Source organism: Erythrolamprus reginae, chromosome 2 (assembly GCF_031021105.1).
Source record: "Erythrolamprus reginae isolate rEryReg1 chromosome 2, rEryReg1.hap1, whole genome shotgun sequence".
NCBI lineage: Eukaryota > Metazoa > Chordata > Lepidosauria > Squamata > Dipsadidae > Erythrolamprus > Erythrolamprus reginae.
This window is the reverse complement of record NC_091951.1, coordinates 228,620,598-228,642,165: the sequence shown is the minus strand read 5'-3', so window position 1 is coordinate 228,642,165 and position 21,568 is coordinate 228,620,598. Positions and strand designations below refer to the sequence as shown.

Sequence of the window (21,568 nt, the reverse complement as noted above, 5' to 3'; positions counted from 1 at the left end):
CCTTCATTAGGACCTCCATTCCTTGCTTCTCCTCGCTGTCCGTCTCCACTCTGTTAACCTTCACTTTGTCCACCTGCCGCTTTTTTTTAAGCCTTAAAATTTGGATTTTCCTAATGGGTTTGCATGCATTATTTGCTTTTACATTGATTCCTATGGGAAACAATGTTTCGTCTTACGAACTTTTCACCTTACGAACCTCGTCCCGGAACCAATTAAGTTCGTAAGACAAGGTATCACTGTGTGTGTGTGTGTGTATGTGTGTGTGTGTGTATCACATGTTTTTGCTGAATTTTTAAAATTAAGGGAGACTAGGATAGCGCTATTTCGGCCTTGTTCTGGCCTCATCAGCTAGCCATACCTTTACTGGGATTTGATCCTGGGGCTTCTGCATATAGATATGTTCTGCATATAGATATGTTTATCTATTTCTGGCTCATTAATAAAAGGAATAGAAAAATCAGTAACATAAGAATTAATACTCAGAAATTTAAACTGGCTAGGTCAATGATGGTGAACCTTTTTTCCCTTGGGTACCGAAAGAGCATGCGTGTGCACTATTGTGCATTTGTGAGTGCCCACATCCAAAATTCAATTCCTGGGGAGGACAAATACAGCTTCCCCCACCCACCAGAGGCCCTCTGGAGGTTGGAAATGGCCTGTTTCCCAACTTCTGGTGGGCCCAGTAGGCTCATGTTTTGCTCTCCCCAAGCTCCAAAGGCTTCCCTGGAGCCGGGGGAGGGGGAAAACGTCCTCCCCATCCCCCCAAAGGCTCTCTGGAAGCCAAAAACGCCCTCCCAGATCCTCTGTGTGAGCCAAAAATCAGCTGGCCGGGACCCACATGCACGTTGGAGCTGAGCTAGGGCAATGGCTTGCATGCCAGCAGATATGGATCTGCATGCCGCCTGTGGCATCCGTGCCATAGGTTCACCATCACTGGGCTAGGTTTTGAAATGATGCTGGCCTTCATTCTTACCCTAGAAGTCAGGAGGCTGTTCTGTATTTTGGCTTAGATGATGCCAACCATGGCATTGGCATTTCTGCAATGGTATTTCTGCTCAACTGTAACATAACTAGTTTCACATCACATAGTTAGTTCAGTATTATCTTTACATTTCTCCACTCTTCAAAGTTAATGTTTCCTATTATTGAAACCCAAGCAAACTATGATGATATGATTTATCCTAATCCTATTAAATTACTTGTAAAGTTATATATTTAAAAAACTTTTGTATTTAAATGTATCCAAAAAACATTACAAGATGCATATCCATTTTCTCTTTTTTTAAAATTTTATGTTACTGAAGAACACTTCTCTGCATGAAATGTTTTCCTATTCAAAAGTTAATAAGATGTCCAGCCAGAGTATACCTCCAGATAAAAGGTATTTCTGAAAATAATATTAGTTTTTCCTTTTCTGTAGGTTTTTTTTATTTCTTCATATTAATGTTTATTGAGAATGTTGGGTGGAAAAAAGTTGGAATACTCTATAATAAGTTTGTATGGTATTTGCTGATGCTACTGTCAGCAATTTAAATTTCGGAATGGCTTTTTTTACTGAATATCACAGAGAAACAAAACATGTAGATTCCTTGTGGAATGATTAACAATACCATCTATTCCTCCAGCTTGTGCCATAAGCATGCCTTTCATACTTGATCCAGTAAGCATTTCACATACTATTTGGACATATGTATAATCAGATTTCAAATAACTTATATTCTTCAATTACACTATGAAGTTTTTTGGTTCCTTCATTCATTGGCCTCTTCTAGGAAAATGCAAGCATTCATGTGCTCTTATTTATCTTATTTGCTCTTATTTGTTTTTATTTCAATAGTAGTGCCGCTGTGCAGTTACCACTGCCTTGCACTTCTCTGAGTGATGCAGAAACTGTTATATCTGAAAGGCAGAAGGAATTGCAGGTTAGTATACCCAGTGTTTGGTGATTAGATTCAAACAAGAACCAGGTTTCTTTCATGATTCTAGAAATCATAATGAATAGATTGATTTAGTTTTAATCAAAGTGAAAACTAGGTCAGACCTCATCTGTTGATCCCTGATTCTTTTGTCAAAATTCAATTCAATTCAATTCAATTTATTGGATTTATATGCTGCCCCTCTCCGAAAACTCGGGGCGGCATATAAATACTTTCCATATAAATATGGAAAGTATTATTACACTGTTTTTCTTTTTATTAAAAATAAATTTTATTTCAAATATATACATTTAAAATGACATTTTCTCGATCATTGCCTCTTTACATTCATCATCAAAACAGGCGAAAAAGGGTAAGAGAAAACAAAGACAGACTGTACATAACCCACCCTACCCCTGCTGTCTCATTGATAGCTTAGTTTAAACTTAGCGGTTTATTACACGGTGAATACAGTAGTCCCTCGCTATACCGCGCTTCACCTACTGCGGCTTCACTTCATCGCAGGTTTTTAAGAAATATTAATGAGAAAAATCATTCGCGGATCTTCGCTGGTTCGCGGGTTTCTGAGGAAGTCGATCGGCAGATTTAAACAGCCCGCGGAACTCGATCGGCAGGTTTTTTTTAAAAAAAAAAATATCTAAAATTGTAAATACTGTATTTAAATACTGTATCTAAAATACATACTGTGTGGGAAGGGTTTATAAACACTTAAAACAATGAAAACTTACCAAATAATTCCAATATATATACTTAAATAAGTACTATCAGTCGATAAATTCCCCATCGCGGATTTCACCTATCGCGGCCGGGTCTGGAACGTAACACCAGCGATAGGTGAGGTCTTACTGTACTATCAGCGGATACTATTTGGACATATGTATAACCAGATTTCAAATAACTTATATTCTTCAATTACACTATGAATTCTGCAGCTTTGCAAGATAGTTGCAATATCATGGCACAGATACAAAGGGACAAGGCTGATCTCTTTGACTCCCCCAGGATGACATCTGAGTAAAATTTCATAGTTTGGAAGAGAGTAATGTTATTGATTCTGAATGATTTACTCACATCTAAGAAAAATAGTTTGGCGTTTGCCCAGGTTCGCCTGGTGCACCAGTTGCAGCCCTATTTGGATCGGGAGTCACTGCTCACAGTCACTCATGCCCTCATCACCTCGAGGCTCGACTACTTTAATGCTCTCTACATGGGGCTACCTTTGAAAAGTGTTCGGAAACTTCAGATCGTGCAGAATGCAGCTGCGAGAGCAATCATGGGCTTCCCTAAACATGCCCATGTCACACCAACACTCCGCAGTCTGCATTGGTTGCCGATCAGTTTCCGATCACAATTCAAAGTGTAGGTTATGACCTATAAAGCCCTTCATGGCACCGGGCCAGGTTATCTCCGGGACCGCCTTCTGCCGCACGAATCCCAGCGATCAATTAGGTCCCACAGAGTGGGCCTTCTCCAGGTCCCGTCAACTAAACAATGTCGTTTTGCGGAACCCAGGGAAAGAGCCTTTTCTGTGGCGGCCCCAGCCCTCTGGAACCAACTCCCCCCAGAGATTAGAATAGCCCCCACCCTTCTTGCCTTTCGTAAGCTTCTTAAAACCCACCTCTGTCGTCAGGCATGGGGGAACTAAGATATTCTTTCCCCCTAGGCTTCTACAATTTATGTATGGTATGTTTGTATGTATGATTGGTTTTAAAATAAGGGTTTTTAGCTGTTTTAATATTGGATTGTCGCATGTTGTTTTTACCACTGTTGTAAGCTGCCCCGAGTCTACGGAGAGGGGCGGCATACAAATCCAATAAATAAATAAATAAATAGCGGCTAAAGGCATCAGGCTAGAAACTGTGAATCCTAGTCCCTCTTGAAGCATGAAACCGTTTGGTTGATTTTGGGCAAGTCTCCCTCTTAGTTCTAGGAAGAAGGATAAAACAATTTTGAAAATATTGCCAGAAAGCTCCAGGGACTTGTCGAGGCAATTGCTGGGAGGCAGATTTAATTCATAGGCACAAAATCCTACATTTAAAAATGTAGGCAATTCATTCTGAAATAAAATGAAAGAGTAATGCTCCCAATAGATAGCCTACTTCTTGTTTCTTATTTGTATTTGCATCATTTAAAAAGACATCTTTTAAATGGAGTAGCAAGTTTGTTTATTGATATTTTTAAAATAATGTTGCCTTTCCATTTCAGTGCAATAATTTGTAAAAAAAAATGTTTCTTTTAGACTCTACTGTATGGCAGATTAGTGGCAGCCAGGCAGAAACTTGCCAATGAAAAAGATATCCCACCAGCTGTGCTTGCAACAAATAAAGTGCTGGTTGATATGACTCTGATAAGGTATGAATTTTCATTGAAGTGGGTGACTGAACATCATTTGATCATGTTGGAGAACATTAAGAATCATTTTGCTGGGGAAATGTAAGGGAATCTCATCTCTTAAATGTTAAATGAACTTGCCTGAATTCATGAACCCCATGAATAAATTAATAATTTCATTGGGGTTAGGATTGAGTAAACCTTTTCTCTTGCCAACAACTTTCACAATTGCTATCTTCCATTTTCTTGACCTGCTGGGAGTGACTTGTCCCACAGTTTGAGAATTCCTGAACTAAGTAATTATCCCTAAAAATTAGAAAATCTATTTGACTGCAATATAACAGAAAAGGGGGAAATGTGTTTATGTACCACAAGCATTGATGCTTATCATTTTCACCTTTAACGCTTCAGACTTTACTTTGTGTCCCTAACAGCGGTATTATTACAATGATTTCCAAACATTTTAGACTTTTCATGTTTATCTCATGCAGTTGCTCTTGACTAACGAGAATTTAGATCCATCTGTTTTGATAACATTTCAAATAATTAGAATGGTGTTTTCTTTAATGTTTCGTCCTTCTAACTGTTCAAATGATTCACACTGACACAAGTTTGGAAATTTTGCTTTACTTTAGCAAATGTGCTTGAGATCAGTAGCCCTAATTTCATGTCAATTATACACCATAACTCCATTTATTAAATTTTCCACCTTGGAATTTGTTCTGAAAAGTTAAAAAAATTATTTAAATTCCATAAAATAAATAATAAAATACCAAAATTACCCCAAATATTAATTTAAATGTCATTTTGCAATAATATTACAGGTAAAATAAAAGGTATTCAAGCAGGCCAGAAGCCAGTAATCACTTTTCTTCTACTGGCAGTGAAACATTGCATAATGTTAATACAGTGATACCTCGTCTTACAAACGCCTCGTCATACAAATTTTTCAAGATACAAACCCAGGCTTTAACATTTTTTTGCCTCGTCTTGCAAACTATTTTCACCTTACAAACCCACCGCCACCACTGGGATGCCCCGCCTCCGAACTTCCGTTGCCAGCGAAGCACCCGTTTTTGCACTGCTTGGATTCCCCTGAGGCTCCCCTCCATGGGAAACCCCACCTCGACTTCCATGTTTTTGTGATGCTGCAGGGGAATCCCACCAGGGGAATCCCAGCAGCGCAAAAATGGGCGCTTCGCTGGCAATGGAAGTCCGGAGATGGGGTTTCCCAGTGAGGGGAGCCTCAGTGAAATTGCAGCATCACAAAAACACAGAAGTCCGGAGGTGGGGTTTCCCATGGAGGGGAGCCTCAGGGGAATCCCAGCAGCGCAAAAACGGGTGCTTCGGCTGGCAAAGGGGGTGAATATTGGGCTTGCACACATTAATCGCTTTTCCATTGATTCCTATGGGAAACATTGTTTCGTCTTACAAACTTTTCACCTTAAGAACCTCGTCCTGGAACCAATTAAGTTCGTAAGACAAGGTATCACTGTACATTGTTCAGAGTGAAACCGTGGTTAGGCATTGGTCAGCTGTGATCCATTCACACAATATTCATATTTGCATATGCTTGAATTCTCTCTAAAATAATCCCAGTGTTATGTATGTAACTTTGAAATGGATTATAAACTTGCTACCTTATCTAGGATTTAATTTCTGTTTTCAGGTTCTTCAGCAAGTATTTTCGTATTCTCCCTCTTTCTGCATCTATAAGGTTTTTTTTTCCTTTTTACCTTTATATATCAACCATAAAACAATAAAATCATAGAATGTCTGTAACATCTGTAACATTTTTTCAGGCCTACAACTGTGGAAATTATGAAGAAAATAGATGGCATTTCTGAAGCAAAATCTACCGTATTGGCTCCTCTGCTAAACATAATCAAGGAATTCTCCCAGGCAAATAATTTACAGGTCAGATATCATTAAATTCAATTAAGCAGTTAAATTGTTAAGTTTTAAGAAGGAGACCCATTGTCATTTATTTGTTTGTTTGTTTGTTTGTTTGTTTATTTGTTTATTTATTTATTTATTTATTTATTTATTTATTTATTTTTTATGCCGCCCTTCTCGTTAGACTCAGGGCGGCTTACAACATGTTAGCAATAGCACTTTTTAACAGAGCCAGCATATTGCCCCCACAATATGGGTCCTCATTTTACCCACCTCGGAAGGATGGAAGACTGAGTCAACCTTGAGCCGGTGATGAGATTTGAACCGCTGACCTTCAGATCTATAAGTCAGCTTCAGTGGCCTGCAGTACAGCACTCTACCTGCTGCGCCACCCCGGCTTCCATGTTTGACATATCTTTGCTTGGAACATGTGTAATTATAGTCTACGCCCAAATCAAACACTTAGTCCTAACAGTCTTAGTCCTAACAGATAACATGGAACTAGCCGTTCAGTACAAGGATGTTTTATATACAGGTAGTCCTCACTTAACAACCACAATTGAACCTGGAATTTTGATCATATTTATTATGGCTATTAAGTGACACACTATGTGACCTGCCTGGGTTTTAACAATAGCTGAAAAGTGATTCACTGTGGCTGTTAAATGAATCGTGTGGTTGTTAAGCAAATCCATTTTTCTGACTGGGTGCTTTTTGCCAGAAACAAGCAAAAACATTGCAAATCTCTTTGCAGCCAGTGCAAAAAAACCCCAAGCCTATTGCCAAGCGCCAGAAACGTGGTCATGTGAAAGCAGGGGAGGGGTTGATGCAGGAATGAAGCATTCAAAGATGTGGTAATACCTCGTCTTACAAAATTAATTGGTTCTGGAAGTAGGTTCGTAAGGCGAAAAGTTTGTAAGACGAAACATTGTTTCCCATAGGAAACAATGTAAAAGCGATTAATGCGTGCAAAAAGAAAAAAATCGCAAAATGGCGCTCTGCTGGGCGCCGCCGCCCAGCTGTCACCTTCTGAAACAGCCGGGGGGCTTCTCGGCATTCTCCCCAATGCCGAACCTGGAAGTTCGGGTTCAGGTTCGGGTTCCGGAGGCCGCCGAGAAGTGCCCGGCTGTTTCAGAAGGTTACAGCCGGGTGGCAGCGCTCGGCGGAGCACCGTTTTTGCGATCGGCAGCGGCGTTTTTGGCCGATCTGGAGGCTGGAAAGGAGGTGGGGAATCCCAATAGGGAATTCCATGGGCGGAGCTTTGACGTCACGAAGACGTCACGGGTTCGAGAGAACGCCGAGAAGCCCCCTGGCTGTTTTAAAAGGTGACAGCCGGGCGCCGCCGCCCAGCGGAGCGCCATTTTGCGATCTGTAATGGGTTCGTAAGCCAAAAAAAGTTCGTAAGAAGGGGCAAAAATTTTCCGAACCCCGGGTTCGTATCACGAGGGGTTCGTATCACGAGGGGTTCGTATCACGAGGTACCACTGTAGTTGGGGAGGCCATCATAACTCTCAACATTTGTTAAGTGACTGGTCATTAAGTGAGGACTATCTGTATCCCCACTTTCCTTCCTAGTGTTATTTATTGCTTTGTTCAGTGATGTTCTTCAGTGTTTAGATTTTTTTTTTAAAAAAAATAACAGTTTCTCTGATACTCTGCAGACTGACATCTTCAAGAATTCTGGGGTGAGAGATCCGCCAGATGTTCAGTTAAACAGTCAGTACAAAACCCGAACAGAATCAGAAGAACGTAAAACTTACTCGTTGTCTCAAGACAAGAGTATGTCCAAAGTAAGCTTTTCAACGTCTTCTTATATGCAAAGCCACACTTCTTTATTGGGTTGCAGTCTATCAAAATAATTTAATTTAAAGGAATAAAAAACTGACCATTGCTTATGTGCTACATCTTGTTGGCTCATGATGATCTGTACTGAAACTTACTTTGAATTGGGCTTATTGTGCTATTTCAAGGCAGAATGATGAGCTAAATGAAGTTCTGCCTATAAGCTATGGAAGAAGACCCTTTTCTGCAAATGTCTATGTTCCATAGGAGGCAAGATATGGGAGGAGTCATGGATGGGACTACTTCCTATTGTTTTTCATTCTGTCTCCTTTTTTTTTTTTTTTGGTTTTCTCATCCAGTAAACTGATTTTCAGTATAGAGGTAGAAGTCCAAATGAATGAGTTGTGAATAATAGCAATGTATGTACCATATTTTTCGGAGTATAAGACACATCTTTTCCCCCCCTAAAAGAGGCTGAAAATTTGGGTGCCTCTCATACTCAGAATATAGAATAGAATAGAATAGAATTTTATTGGCCAAGTGTGATTGGACACACAAGGAATTTGTCTTGGTGCATATGCTCTCAGCGTACATAAAATAAAATATACATTTTACTAAGCTTTTTCTTTAGCCCCAACAAGGTGCTAACAGGATCTTCTGTGCTTTGCTAGCTTGCTGTTCCCTCCAACAATCAGCTGAACCTTTTTTCAGCCCTCACAAGGTGTGAATGAGTGAAACAATTTCCTTTCTTTTGCTAGCACGCGATCCTCCTCGCTCTGCCTGATTTTCTCATTGTTTCTCTCTGAAGAGAGAGAGAAGTGAAGTGTTTTAGAAACTGGTTTTTTATCTCCAACCAGGGGATAAAAAGCAAGCACATGGGCTCAAAACCAGCAAACTAATGTGCTGACAAGCAGGCAGATGATTTCCCCCCTATTTTCCTCCCCCCAAAACTAAGGTGCATTTTATACTCCAAAAAATATGGTAATATAGGCAGTCCCTCAACATACAACCCCAATTGGGACCAGAATTTCCATTGCAGTTGTTAAGTGAATCACATGGTCATTAAGCAAATCTGACTTCCCCCATTGCTGGTTGGAACCCAACTGGAAAGGGCGCAGATGGTGATCATATGATCCCAGGACTCTGCAACTGTTTTAAATACATCATGGTTGCCAACCATCCAATTTCTAATCATAGGACTATGTGGATGCTATGACGGTCATAAGTGCAAGGACTGAATGTAACTCACTTTTTTCAGTGCCATTGTAATTTTGAACAGTCACAGGATGAATGGTTGGTTGTAGGACTACCTGTAGTTTGAGAGACCTTGATAAGGTGTTTAATTATTTAATTTCTCATATTTACCTGGCTTAGATAAGAACTCCCAAATCAAAACTACAAGCATTCTTCAAAACATAATTGGCTCTCCTGCTTTTTCGCATCTTTGTATTCTTATGTCAGAATATGCAGAATTTAAAAAATATATGGAATCTCTATGGGGGGAAAACATGTTCGCTAGCTGCAGTGATACACTGCCATGGATTATTAAAAGCTTTGAGCCTTACTTCACAATCACTGTAGTAGTAACTCTTACATAACTAATCAGTTAGTCTTAGAAGCTAACAGCTTCATTTTAACATACCCCGAATTAGAAAGAAAGGGTCATAGAAAGAAATAAAAAAGCTTCAAGGTCCACAGAATTATTTTATGAAGTAAAGAGTAAAGAAAGATGCCACCATGTATTTGATAGGAGTTTTTAAAATAATCATTGCTTTGATTGTTTAGTGTCACATTCCCCAAATGTGAGGTATTCATTTATTAAAGCTGTACCATGTTTTGTCTATATTATTTTCGAATGAGGTATAAGTACTAAAATAGTTAACCAGTCTTTTAAATAGTTTGATGTACTTTTTCCCCAGTTAATTTTTTCGTTTAATGTCTTCCTTCCCCCTTTTGATATTTTACATAGTTGCATATATTGTATTTGCTATTGGGTAACTGATATAATGGCGTCATAGTGCTATGTAATCAGTCAGATTTGGTTATACTGTATAGTGATTTTATTGAAGCTAAGTTACATAAGTGTTTCTGGTAATATTATTGTCAGTCTAATTGAATAAAAAATTTTGCTCTTTTCCAGAGCAGCTGTCCAAAATTTTCCCAGAGAGGGACATATTTTAGCATTGCTGTTTTTTTAAAAAAAATTAAAAATACCCACATTTTTGACAATTTTTTTAAAAAAATTAAAAAGCAACTGTAAAAAACTGCTTCTGTATAATAATGCTAGGTTTGCTGCTCCCAAGAGCATGTGAAATTTGATAGCTAAAATACCCAAGGACTAATTAGCAAGGAGCAATAATACAATTAAGAGTTGGTAATTTGATGCCCTGTATCAAATGACTGTTGATTATAACGTGTACTCTTGTGTCTGTTGCCTGAAAGTCATCTAACATAATATGCAGTTATCTCTATGTCAAGAAAATAATTGGCAAACTTACAAAGATGTATTAAAAAGCCACTTGATGTGATTAACATAGTAGGGTAAAAAAAAAGTTTTTCCCATTCATAAACTGTAGTGACACATTTATCTTTTGCTAATATTTACTACATCACCCTATAGCTGCCTAGAATGACTAAAATACTTGACCACTTTTCTTCATTCATTGGACTATTGCTTCTCTAAATATTTAACAAAGAACTTATTGCCATTGTAGCACAACCTAAATGGCCTCTAAAATAAGTATGATTTTGATTAGTAGATTGAATTGAATAAAATAACCTTTGTCAGAATAGTAATCAGCTAAATGTTTAGTTGGTTGATCTGCTGAGTTAATCAGTTGAAATTTACATGTGTTATTTATGCAGCACTATTTATATAACATTGCTCAAAAGCTGCTTTGGTCTTTGTGCAGTGTAAAATATTCATAAGTGGATGTCAGAATGTTCAATAAATTAGTATTCTTTCTATCTATATTTTTATTTATATCTCTTTGTCTGTGCATAAGTCAAAGATACATATATAGCCAGAAATATCTCCTCACCCACCAGAGTCCCCAATGACCTTTCATATCATTGTACCTGATTTTTATATTGAAATTAGTATCTTTCAATGTCACATACATTTTGAGATAGCTTAATAAATGTGACTTAAGTTTTGCAACTACATATTAACTAAAAGGCATGCAATAATAGAGCCCGTGATGTTCATAGTCTTCCTAGCTAAAGAAAAGAAGAAGAGTTTAAAATGAGCATCAGGTATCTTAAAAATTAATCATTCAAAACTTGAGAAAACTTATTAGATTTGATCTGACAAGAAAGCATTATTGAGATTGTTAGGTTACAAATTTGGTATCATCACTGAGAAGATCTCTCTCTTAGCCACTATCACCTCAATAATCTTATTAAAATATGAAGGGCCATTTTATTCTCCCTAAAACCTTACCTTTAAATTAAACAATATTTTGGGGATGGGGAACCTATGGGAAAAGGATCATTAAAGCTAGCAAGAGCTTTAAGCATCAAAAAGAGCACTGTAAAATGATTCCGGAAGTGAACAAGTAATTACTGAAGCACAATTAATATGGCATTACATGTTACATTAAGAATAGTACCATGCATATTCTAGGAAAGTATTATTTCATATAGAACTAATTTATTAAGCTGATGTAAAAAAAAAGATGAGATAAGTTGCTGCTACCATGACCATCTGCATTGTTTCCCACACATATACATGAGCACATACATGAACGTATGGCCTGTTCTGAAATAACTCCGAACACCACTTCCCAAGATTACAAAACATTTACTAGTTTACACAAACCTTGTTTGACCTCTAGCTTCTTCATAGGTCTTATTACTTATCCCATAGAATAGGTTTAGGGCGTCCATGGTGCATAGGATCAAGGGAGCTAAAATGCATCCTAATTTTTTTATTTTTTTAATATACAGTATTGTTATTTGTTAAAGTGGACAGCCAAATTATTATCAAGGTATCCATAAAGGGATAAAAATGAGGTTATGTTGACGACAACGACAATGATGATATATGGATAATACATTTCAAATTCTTTGGAGGAATTGTAAAATTTCAGAACAACAGTATCACCTATTGGTAGGAGACGGAACTCTAATGTTACCTTCTAATATAGCCAGAAAAATGCTGAGTTAGCAGTTGGATATAGTATTGCAAAAGTGACTCTGTTTTTAGCTATATCAGGAAAATGAAATATTAGAAAAGAAACAATTTTTACACTTAGTCTTCTTAGTTTGCTTTTCAAACATCTGTATAAAGCCTATGAGAGACAAGTATGTTGGCAGAGAAAGTTCCTTTCCTCCATTGTCAACTCAGAAACCAAATAAGATAATTTACTGCCTGCATAGAATTCTTTGTTGCCTTTGACCATCAGCTTTTTAGATAAAATGATATGTTTTGCGCTGGTTGGTAATCTGCCATCAAGTAGGGTTTTTTTTAACCCCTAACAACAACAGATAGATTTTCTCCAAGGTGATCTGTCTCTAACCTGGTTTTCAGGTATTTCAATATTGTACCCAGTGTCCTTGTAACTTAGTCCATCTACTTTGTTGCTGGTCATTCTCTTTCTTTCCTTCAACTTTTTCCAGCAATATTATATGTGAAGTGGGATAATTTGAGCTTGGTCATTTGTGTCTTGAGTAAGAACTCTGGGTTGTTTTGCCCAATGATCCATTACAATACATTATATGTCTGTCATCTTTCTCAATTTTGAAACAAGATTCTGAGCCAGTTCAAACCCAATCTGAGTGCACAGATTACAATTCAGATGAAGCTGTTATAAATAAATACTCTATTGCTGAATTGCTTTATTTCTGCTTTATTCATTACTTAATAAAATATTTTGTGTGATTATATGACTTTTAATCATATTATATAAAGAGATGCATGTGTATAGTGTCCAATTTAAAACAAAGGCAAGATATGAATATAGAAATAAAATTAACTGCAATTTTAGTTTTCAAATCTTTTCCTCCAGTTGATGCATTGCTATTTATATTAAAGTTAATGTAATTTGCTTTAATCTTTCAGGAGGATTCAGTGAAGCCACTTATTCAGAAATCTAATTCTGAGTCCTGTGGAAATATAAAACAGAACGCCTCATGTTCAGATTCTTTATCCTGGGTAATTATCTAGTACATCATTGGTTATACAATACAAACAAGCAAACCAATACTAAAAATATTGCAAAGCCTTCATCAATGAATTTGTTTTAATGGCAATATTGGAAACTTTCACATTAATACCTAAGCTAAAATTGTAGTATAGATTTGCAAACTTAGAATCATAAAATTTTATAGTGAGAAAATGCATTGGAAGTAATCTAGTCCAATCCCCTGCTCAGTGCAGGATCCATTGAGGTTGGCAAACCTAGAGTCCATTGGCCAGATATGACTTGCCACCCTGATCATCCAACCCATAGTTTCAGAAAGGAATATATTCACCTGATTTGTGTGTGCCCACGTCCGAGAGAGAGAGAGAGAGAGAGAGAGAGAGAGAGAGAAAGAAAGAAAGAACGGAAGAAAGAAAGAAAGGGAGATAGAGTTCATCCATCACTTCTTTGGTTGGCCATTTTGGCCACAACTTCACAAGCCACCTTGGCACAGACCAAGCAACAAACCTCCTCAAAAGCTGTGAGGTGAAGGCAGAGCTATAAGATGACTTTCTAGCCTCTGGTGAAGACTTACAGTAAAAAAAAAAAATTCAACACTTAGCATGGCACATAACATAATCCTCTTGTTATTCTCTTTTTTGTACGTTTTGTATGATCCATTGGTTCTGTAACTATACAGAACCAATAGAAAGTAGGTTAATTTGTTCCTTTGCATAAGAATCTTTGTTTAAATACCGTATATACTCGAGTATAAGCCGAGTTTTTCAGCCCAAAAAATGGGCTGAAAAACACAACCTCGGCTTATACTCGGGTCATTGACAAAGTCACCACACGAGGGCGCCATTGCTTGAGCCAGAGCGAGGAGGCACCAGCTTTTGTCCCCTCTCGCACACCGTAGTTCCTCTCCCTGGCTCAAGCAAAGGAGGCAGCCATTTGCTCCAACCGAGAGGGGGAAAAAGCATTGGGAAGCCGGTGAGGTCGTGTGTGTGTGTGTGTATGCCCCCTCTCCCCCCCACCGTGAAAAAAGCCAGCTACCTCTTGCTGAAACCCAGAGGCTTCTTTTTAAACTCCCTGTGTGTATTTGTCAACAGGTTTACAGTAACTAAAGGCCCCCTGCTGTCAGATTCTCCTCTCCCTCCTTTGAAAGGATTTAAACTGTTTAAAAAATGGTATTTTGTGGTAGTTGCTGTCCTTGCTTGGATAGGATCTAATAATGTGTTATGAGGCAGAGCTAGACAGGAATTCTTTTTCTATCTGTCTATCTTTCTATCTATCTATTTTTCTATCTATCTATTTTTCTATCTATCTATCTATCTATCTATCTATCTATCTATCTATCTATCTATCTATCTATTTTTCTATCTGTCTGTCTATCTATCTTTCTATCTATCTATCTATCTATCTATCTATCTATCTATCTATCTATCTATCTATCTATCTGTATCTATTTCTATCTATCTATTTTTCTATCTTTCTATCTATCTATTTTTCTATCTATCTATTTTTCTTTCTATCTATCTATCTATCTATCTATCTATCTATCTATCTATCTATCTATCTATCTATCTATCTGGTTTTCTATGCTGATAACCTCACAGCAGCTAATGCTGAAGCTCTTCTTTGGATACACTTATTTATTTGTTTGTTTGTTTGTTTATTTAATTGGATTTGTATGCCATCCCTCTCCAAGGACTCAGGGTGGCTCACAGCATATATAAAAACAGAACAATAATGTAAATCCAATTAATGATGAGAAGGAATCCAGTTTTGAAGGATTTTAACTCTTAGGTTTTAGCTTTGTTGCTGATCGAGCTACTTTTTTTACTTTTTAATTTATTGTTAATATTGTTAATTTGTTTACCCTCTTTTAAATTTACAGAGCTAGTTTACTGGTTTTCTTTAAAATAAATATTCTAAAACATGTCTCAATTAATGTAATTTTATTGTTTTCCATTTTTATAAGTTACCAGTAGCCACTGCATTTTCTAACCTCGGCTTATACTCGGGTCAATACGTTTTCCCAGTTTTTGTGGCAAAAATTGGTGCCTCGGCTTATACTCGGGTCGGCTTATACTCGAGTATATACGGTACTCAATACAACATATGAAAGTTGGAATAAATGTAAAGTGTTTCCTATATTACATATCGATTTTGTATGGACAAAATATTTGGCTAGTGGATCTTTAAAATAGTTTTCAGTGTCATGGGGGGTATAGTGTTAAATAATTGAAAAAGTTGCTTGGGTTATACAAATTAAAGCATTAGCAGTGGCATTAATTGATTTATTGCAAAATGCATTGAATTATTATGTAATATAAAGATTTTTATCTTGAGCTGGATGGCTGATAGATATTATTTATTGTTGCTTATAAGTATTTTAAAAAGGAAAAGAATAAAACAAAGAATAAAAACTGCTTGGAAAAACGTAACTTTCCCCTCTACACTCCAACTAATTTGCAGTATTTATAAACATTTCAAGGTCCTTAAAAAACATACTGTGCTTCTATCTGCCTTGGTATGTGAGAATTACACTAAGCTTTTAACTGTAATTATAGTCTATTTTGTCAGCCAGCAGGTTAGTAGAATGATTATAACTGGTTCCTCTTTTTCCAAAGATACAATGTAATAAAGAAGAACAAGTCCTTAATCCTAAACAGGATGTCCAGAACACTCATCAGAGTGCTATCAAATTGGCTTCATGGAACCAGAATTCAGCTGATGTTGAGGAAGATCTGTTTACTGATTCCCAGTTAGAGGTAATTGTTATTCATGTAATCCAAAACAGACTTAAGCAAATTTAATGACATGTTGAATATACAGTGGTACCTCGTGATACGAACCCCTCGTGATACGAACTTTTTGAGATACGAACCCGGGGTTCAGAAATTTTTTGCCTCTTGTTACGAACTTTTTCGCCCTACGAACCCACCGCCGATTGCAAAAACGGCGTTCTGTTGGGCGGTGCTGCCCGGCTGTAACCTTCTGAAACAGCTGGGCGCTTCTCGGCGGCCTCTAGAACCTGAACCCGAACCCAAACTTTTGCCGAACTTCCAGGTTCAGCGTTCAGGAGAAGCGCCGCCGCCCGTCTGTCACCTTCTGAAACAGCCGGGCGCTTCTGGGCGTTCTCCCGAATGCCAAGAAGCCCCCGGCTGTTTCAAAAGGTGACAGGTGGGCGGCGGTGCTTCTCGGCGGCCTCCCGAACCCGAACCTGAAAAGTTCCACAAAAGTTCGGGTTCGGGTTCGGGAGTATGCCGAGAAGCCCCCCGGCTGTTTCAAAAGGTGACAGCCGGGCGGCAGCGCCCAGCGGAGCGAAATTTTGCAATTCCCCCCCCTTGCACGCATTAATCGCTTTTACATTGTTTCCTATGGGAAACATTGTTTCGTCTTACGAACTTTTCGCCTTACGAACCTCCTCCCGGAACCAATTAAATTCGTAAGACGAGGTATTACTGTATTTTGTTTGATTTTACAATTAGGTTTTTAGTACCTTAGTTTCTGTGATCTGTGGGTTTGGGAGTGGGAGGTACCATTTTGCGGTGGTTCTCCCCTTATCTTTCTGGTCAGACGCAATCGGTGTTGGTGGGGAGACAGAGATCGACCCCTAGGCCCCTCCTTTGTGGGGTGCCCCAGGGATTGGTCCTCTCCCCCCCCTATTTGACATCTACACGAAGCCACTGGACAAGATCATTGATGGCACAGGATGAGGTTACAGCAGTATGCTAATGATATTCAGCTTTACATTTCCACCCTGTGTCAATTCAGTGAAGTGGTGGATGTGATGTGCCAGTACCTGGAGGCTGTGAGGGTTTGGATGAGGGTCAACAGGCTCAACTCCGACAAGACTGAGTGGCTGTGGGTTTTGCCTTCCAAGGGCTGTTCCCTCCATCCATCCTTAGCTCTGTGGGGAGCCCCAAAGAGACCCCCTCAGCACAGGTCCACAATCTGGGAGTTCTCCTAGATCTTCAGCTGAGATTAGATCTCAGCTGAGATATGTATATATGTATGTATATTAAATCTCCCTAGCCATAGCCGACACTTGCTAATCTAATCTCAGCTGAGGATCTAGGAGGACTCCCAGATATATATGTTTTTAGGAGGACTCCCAGATATATATGATCTAGGAGGACTCCCAGATATATATATGTTTTTTCCCCCCGTTGGATCACCCTGGTATATTGAAGGAACGTCACAGCTCCTTTTTGCCTCTAGGCCCAACCCAGGGCCATTTCAAGGCAGTTAATTTATTCATAGCCAACAAATTATGTTCTGTATGTATCAAAAATACATCAGCAAAAATATGTGATATATATATACTTGGAAAAATATAGTTTGTCAGCTATGAACAAATTAACTGCCTTGGAAATGGCCCTGGGTTGGGCCAAGAGGCAAAAAGAAAGCTGTGATGCTCCTTCAATAAATAAATCCATTCGGCGGATTAAAAAGTAGTATAAAGTATTGTAAAGATGCCACTACTTGGAAAAAATTGTCTTTTGATACGTATCTTTGAGTAACAATACTCAGTAACTGTGAGTACATAGTTAATGAAAGATTAAATTGATGTTTTTTTCCCCCTAGCTATTAAGTCAGCCTTCAAAGAGGAAATTACCAGAGTGGTTTGGAACATCAAAAGAAACAATTCCTCCTGTTAAAGTATCTAAAAAATCCAAAGGAGGGAGTAAAGGACTCTTCAGTTGAAACTGGAAACGGCACAGCAATGTATTTACACATAACAACTTCATGAAGGTGACATTCTTCTACTTTGTTGTGTCTCACTCAAGTGAGTGTTCCATTAACATCTCTTCCAGAAAAATTAATGGGACCTATCAAACTCTTAAAGTGAGCTCAGGCGAAGAAAGAAGAAAAAGAGCAATAGTTTAAATCAGAGTGCACATTGCACGGAATATTCTTCACAATCTGTGTGTTATGTATTGATGTGAATTGTTCCTTCTCAGATTTAATCAACTATTAATGAGAATATCTGAACCTGTATTCAGAAGCAGCTGACTTCTCAAAAATACATGTAACATATGGTTCCTCTTCAAATACTATGTTGATATTTAAGAGGACTGTGTTTTCATGTTCATGGCCTATTTTTTTATTTTAATACACTATTTTTAAGGAAGACATTCCGGTGAAAAATAATATTAAAAAGCAGGATACATGTGCAATACTACTTAATTTTTTTTAAATTGTCACCTTTTTTTTCCTGTTGCAATTAGTTTTGGCACTTTTGTACAAAAAATAAAACTTGTTTATCATTAAAAGTTGTGATTCAGTTCAATGTTTGTGTTGAAAAGAGAAGATTAGCTCTGTCTTGATGACTGGATGGACACGTAGGTTTTTTTTTACAAAATGCGTAACTAATTTGCCATTTGTTGCCTTCTGTAATGATTGTTTTGACATCCTCATCTAATATAGTATCCTGGAATTATGGTTGCTCATCCAGGAGAGGTGAGAGCAGTCACCTAGTTTGATTGTTTAGCTTTTTTGAGGCTAGATCTTTTGTTGTCATCTGCTTTGGTGAAGTAAATAGATGTATATTTTAAATTTCTAGCCTTAAACGACAGACTCCTTAAAAACATCAAGCTTTGACTTCTGGTTTGATGTTCTGGCGAGATTGGACACATCCTCCTTGTTGGAGCCCCCCCCCCCCCAAGGAGCTAAAGTCACTCTGTAGGGGTGACGAAGAAAAGAGGGGTACCCTATTATTTGCAAAAAACTGAAACATCTGTGCAACATTGAAATTTAAGCTGAAGGCGCCATCTAATGGTGAATGGTAACCTCAAACCTTCTCTATCAGTTGGACCGGACGGTGTATGTGCATATTTCCTAAAAAAGCTTTCCACAGCTATAGCTGAACCACTAAACATAATCTTTGAAAAACCACTCAGGACCAGCTCACTACCAAATCTATGGTCAAAAGCAACGGTCATCCCCATCTTCAAAAAAGGAGATCCCAGTCTAGTTGAAAACTATAGACCACTCACTCTCACTCTGCTGTGTCACATGCAAAGTCATGGAATCAATCATAAATCAATCAATTACTCTCCACCTTGAAACTAATAACCTACGGTACTTTCTAACAAACAATTTGGATTCAGAAAAAAATTATCCTGCAACCTGCAATTCCTTCACTGCAAAAACATATGGACTACACATCTTGATCAAGGAAAATCTATAGATGCAATTTATACAAAGCCTTCGACTCAGTGGTTCATGACAAACTACTTCTAAAACTCAAATCTCAGGATGCCTCCATAGTAGGATAACTGTGTTCATATCTAACAGACAACAACTTGTTAAAATAGGGAGTGCCATATATATCCCTGTTCCTGTTAAGAGTGGCGTTTCCCAAGGCAGCGTTCTTGTACCAACACTCTTCATACTATACATAAATGACCTTTGCGATCACAAGCAACTGTGTTCTATTCGCTGATGATGTAAAACTTTTCAACACCACCGATAAAACAGTCACTCTGCAGGAAGACCTTGACTTTGTTTCCAAATGGTCAAACATCTGGCAACTCCAAATCTCAACCAACAAATGCTCAGTCCTACACATTGGCAAAATGAATCAGAACACCAAATACAAGCTGAGTAAACAAGATCTTACAGACAACCCTTACTTGTATCAACCCTTGTATCAAATGACCTAAGTGTCAAAGCCCACTGCAAACAACATCACCAAAAAGGCTTGTAGAGTTGTTAACTTAATCCTACGTAGCTTCTGCTCCGGCAGTCTCACACTACTAACCAGAGCATACAAAACTGCAATGTGAGTATGGAAAAGTAGAGTGCTCATGAAAACAAATGGGATCAGCAGAAGCAACCATAACCAAGCCAAATACTGGGGAATACTGGGGAAAAGGAATCCTAAATCTGAGTATTGCATTGGCAGTTCTGTGTTAGCAAAAACTTCAGAAGAGAAGGATTTAGGGGTAGTGATTTCTGACAGTCTCAAAATGGGTGAGCAGTGTGGTCGGGCGGTAGGAAAGGCAAGTAGGATGCTTGGCTGCATAGCTAGAGGTATAACAAGCAGGAAGAGGGAGATTGTGATCCCCTTATATAAAGCGCTGGTGAGACCACATTTGGAGTACTGTGTTCAGTTCTGGAGACCTCACCTACAAAAAGATATTGACAAAATTGAACGGGTCCAAAGACGGGCTACAAGAATGGTGGAAGGTCTGAAGTATAAAACGTATCAGGAAAGACTTAATGAACTCAATCTGTATAGTCTGGAAGACAGAAGGAAAAGGGGGGACATGATCGAAACATTTAAATATGTTAAAGGGTTAAATAGGGTTTAGGAGGGAAGTGTTTTTAACAGGAAAGTGAACACAAGAACAAGGGGACACAATCTGAAGTTAGTTGGGGGAAAGATCAAAGGCAACATGAGAAAGTATTATTTTACTGAAAGAGTAGTAGATCCTTGGAAAAAACTTCCAGCAGACGTGGTTGGTAAATCCACAGTAACCGAATTTAAACATGCCTGGGATAAACATATATCCATTGTAAGATAAAATACAGGAAATAGTAAAAGGGCAGACTAGATGGACCATGGGGTCTTTTTCTGCCGTCAGTCTTCTATGTTTCTATGTTTCTACTGTATTTTGTACAGTAGCGTTTTTCTGCCGTCAGTCTTCTATGTTTCTATGTTTCTACTGTATTTTGTACAGTAGCGTTTTACTAGCCCAAAATGCTTGTGCTCTGAGGATTCTTCCTATGGAATTTGTTTCCCTCTGAGATCTACAGCAGTCGATCAGCACTCTTACTGATTACTTCTGTACTCCTTTGGGCAGATTGTGCAAGCTTTTGCTGCCCAGGGGATTCTGGGAGTTGAAGTCCACACTTAAAATTACTTGGTTGAGAAAGGTTGAGAAACACCCATATTATTCCAAATCTCCGCGAACTGCATTGGTTGCCAGTTGGCCTTCGAGCGCAAATCAAGGTGTTCGTTATCACCTTTAAGGGCCTACATGACTTAGGACCATACTACTTATGGAACTGCCTTCTACCTCATACTTCCCTATGACCAATAAGGGCCCACAGAGTTGGTGTTCTCCATGTCCCGTCCGCCAAACAATGTTGGCTGGTGGGACCTTGGGGAAGGCTGTAGTGGCTCTGATGTTTTGGAAACAACTGCCTCCGGAGATCTGTATTATCTCCATCCTACTGGTCTTCTGAAAAGCTGTCAAGAACAGGCTTTTCTGGGGGTCCTGGAACCATGAACGAATAAGAGTATATATGGCTTTTTCAGTGATGGGCTGCCAAAATTTTTACTGCCACACTTTGGGTGTGGCTTATTTTGTGGATGTGGCTTGGTCATGTGATTGGGTAGGAGGGGCTTGCTGGCCATGTGACCAGGTGGGAGTGGCTTGACAATCATGTGACCGGGGTGGCTTAAAGGTCATGCGACTGGGTGGGAGTGCCTTACCAACTAAGATATGTTTTCAAATAGGTGCTTGGATTCTTTTTCAG

At 38.5% G+C, this 21,568-nt stretch overlaps 1 protein-coding gene across 6 annotated transcripts in view; it reads left to right on the top strand.

Annotated features, from left to right (window-relative positions):
• Positions 1–18,354, top strand: part of WRN (WRN RecQ like helicase) — a 95,434-nt gene extending 77,080 nt beyond the window's left edge. For all 6 annotated transcript variants that reach the window (XM_070742179.1, XM_070742182.1, XM_070742184.1 and 3 more), the window contains 8 exons: positions 1,305–1,381; positions 1,838–1,922; positions 4,177–4,289; positions 6,071–6,185; positions 7,826–7,954; positions 13,009–13,101; positions 15,706–15,846; positions 17,666–18,354. In XM_070742179.1, the coding sequence (XP_070598280.1) occupies positions 1,305–1,381; positions 1,838–1,922; positions 4,177–4,289; positions 6,071–6,185; positions 7,826–7,954; positions 13,009–13,101; positions 15,706–15,846; positions 17,666–17,785 (873 nt within the window). In that variant the 3' untranslated portion in view covers positions 17,786–18,354. The remainder of the gene's footprint in view (positions 1–1,304; positions 1,382–1,837; positions 1,923–4,176; positions 4,290–6,070; positions 6,186–7,825; positions 7,955–13,008; positions 13,102–15,705; positions 15,847–17,665) is intronic.
• Positions 18,355–21,568: the final 3,214 nt, after the last annotated feature.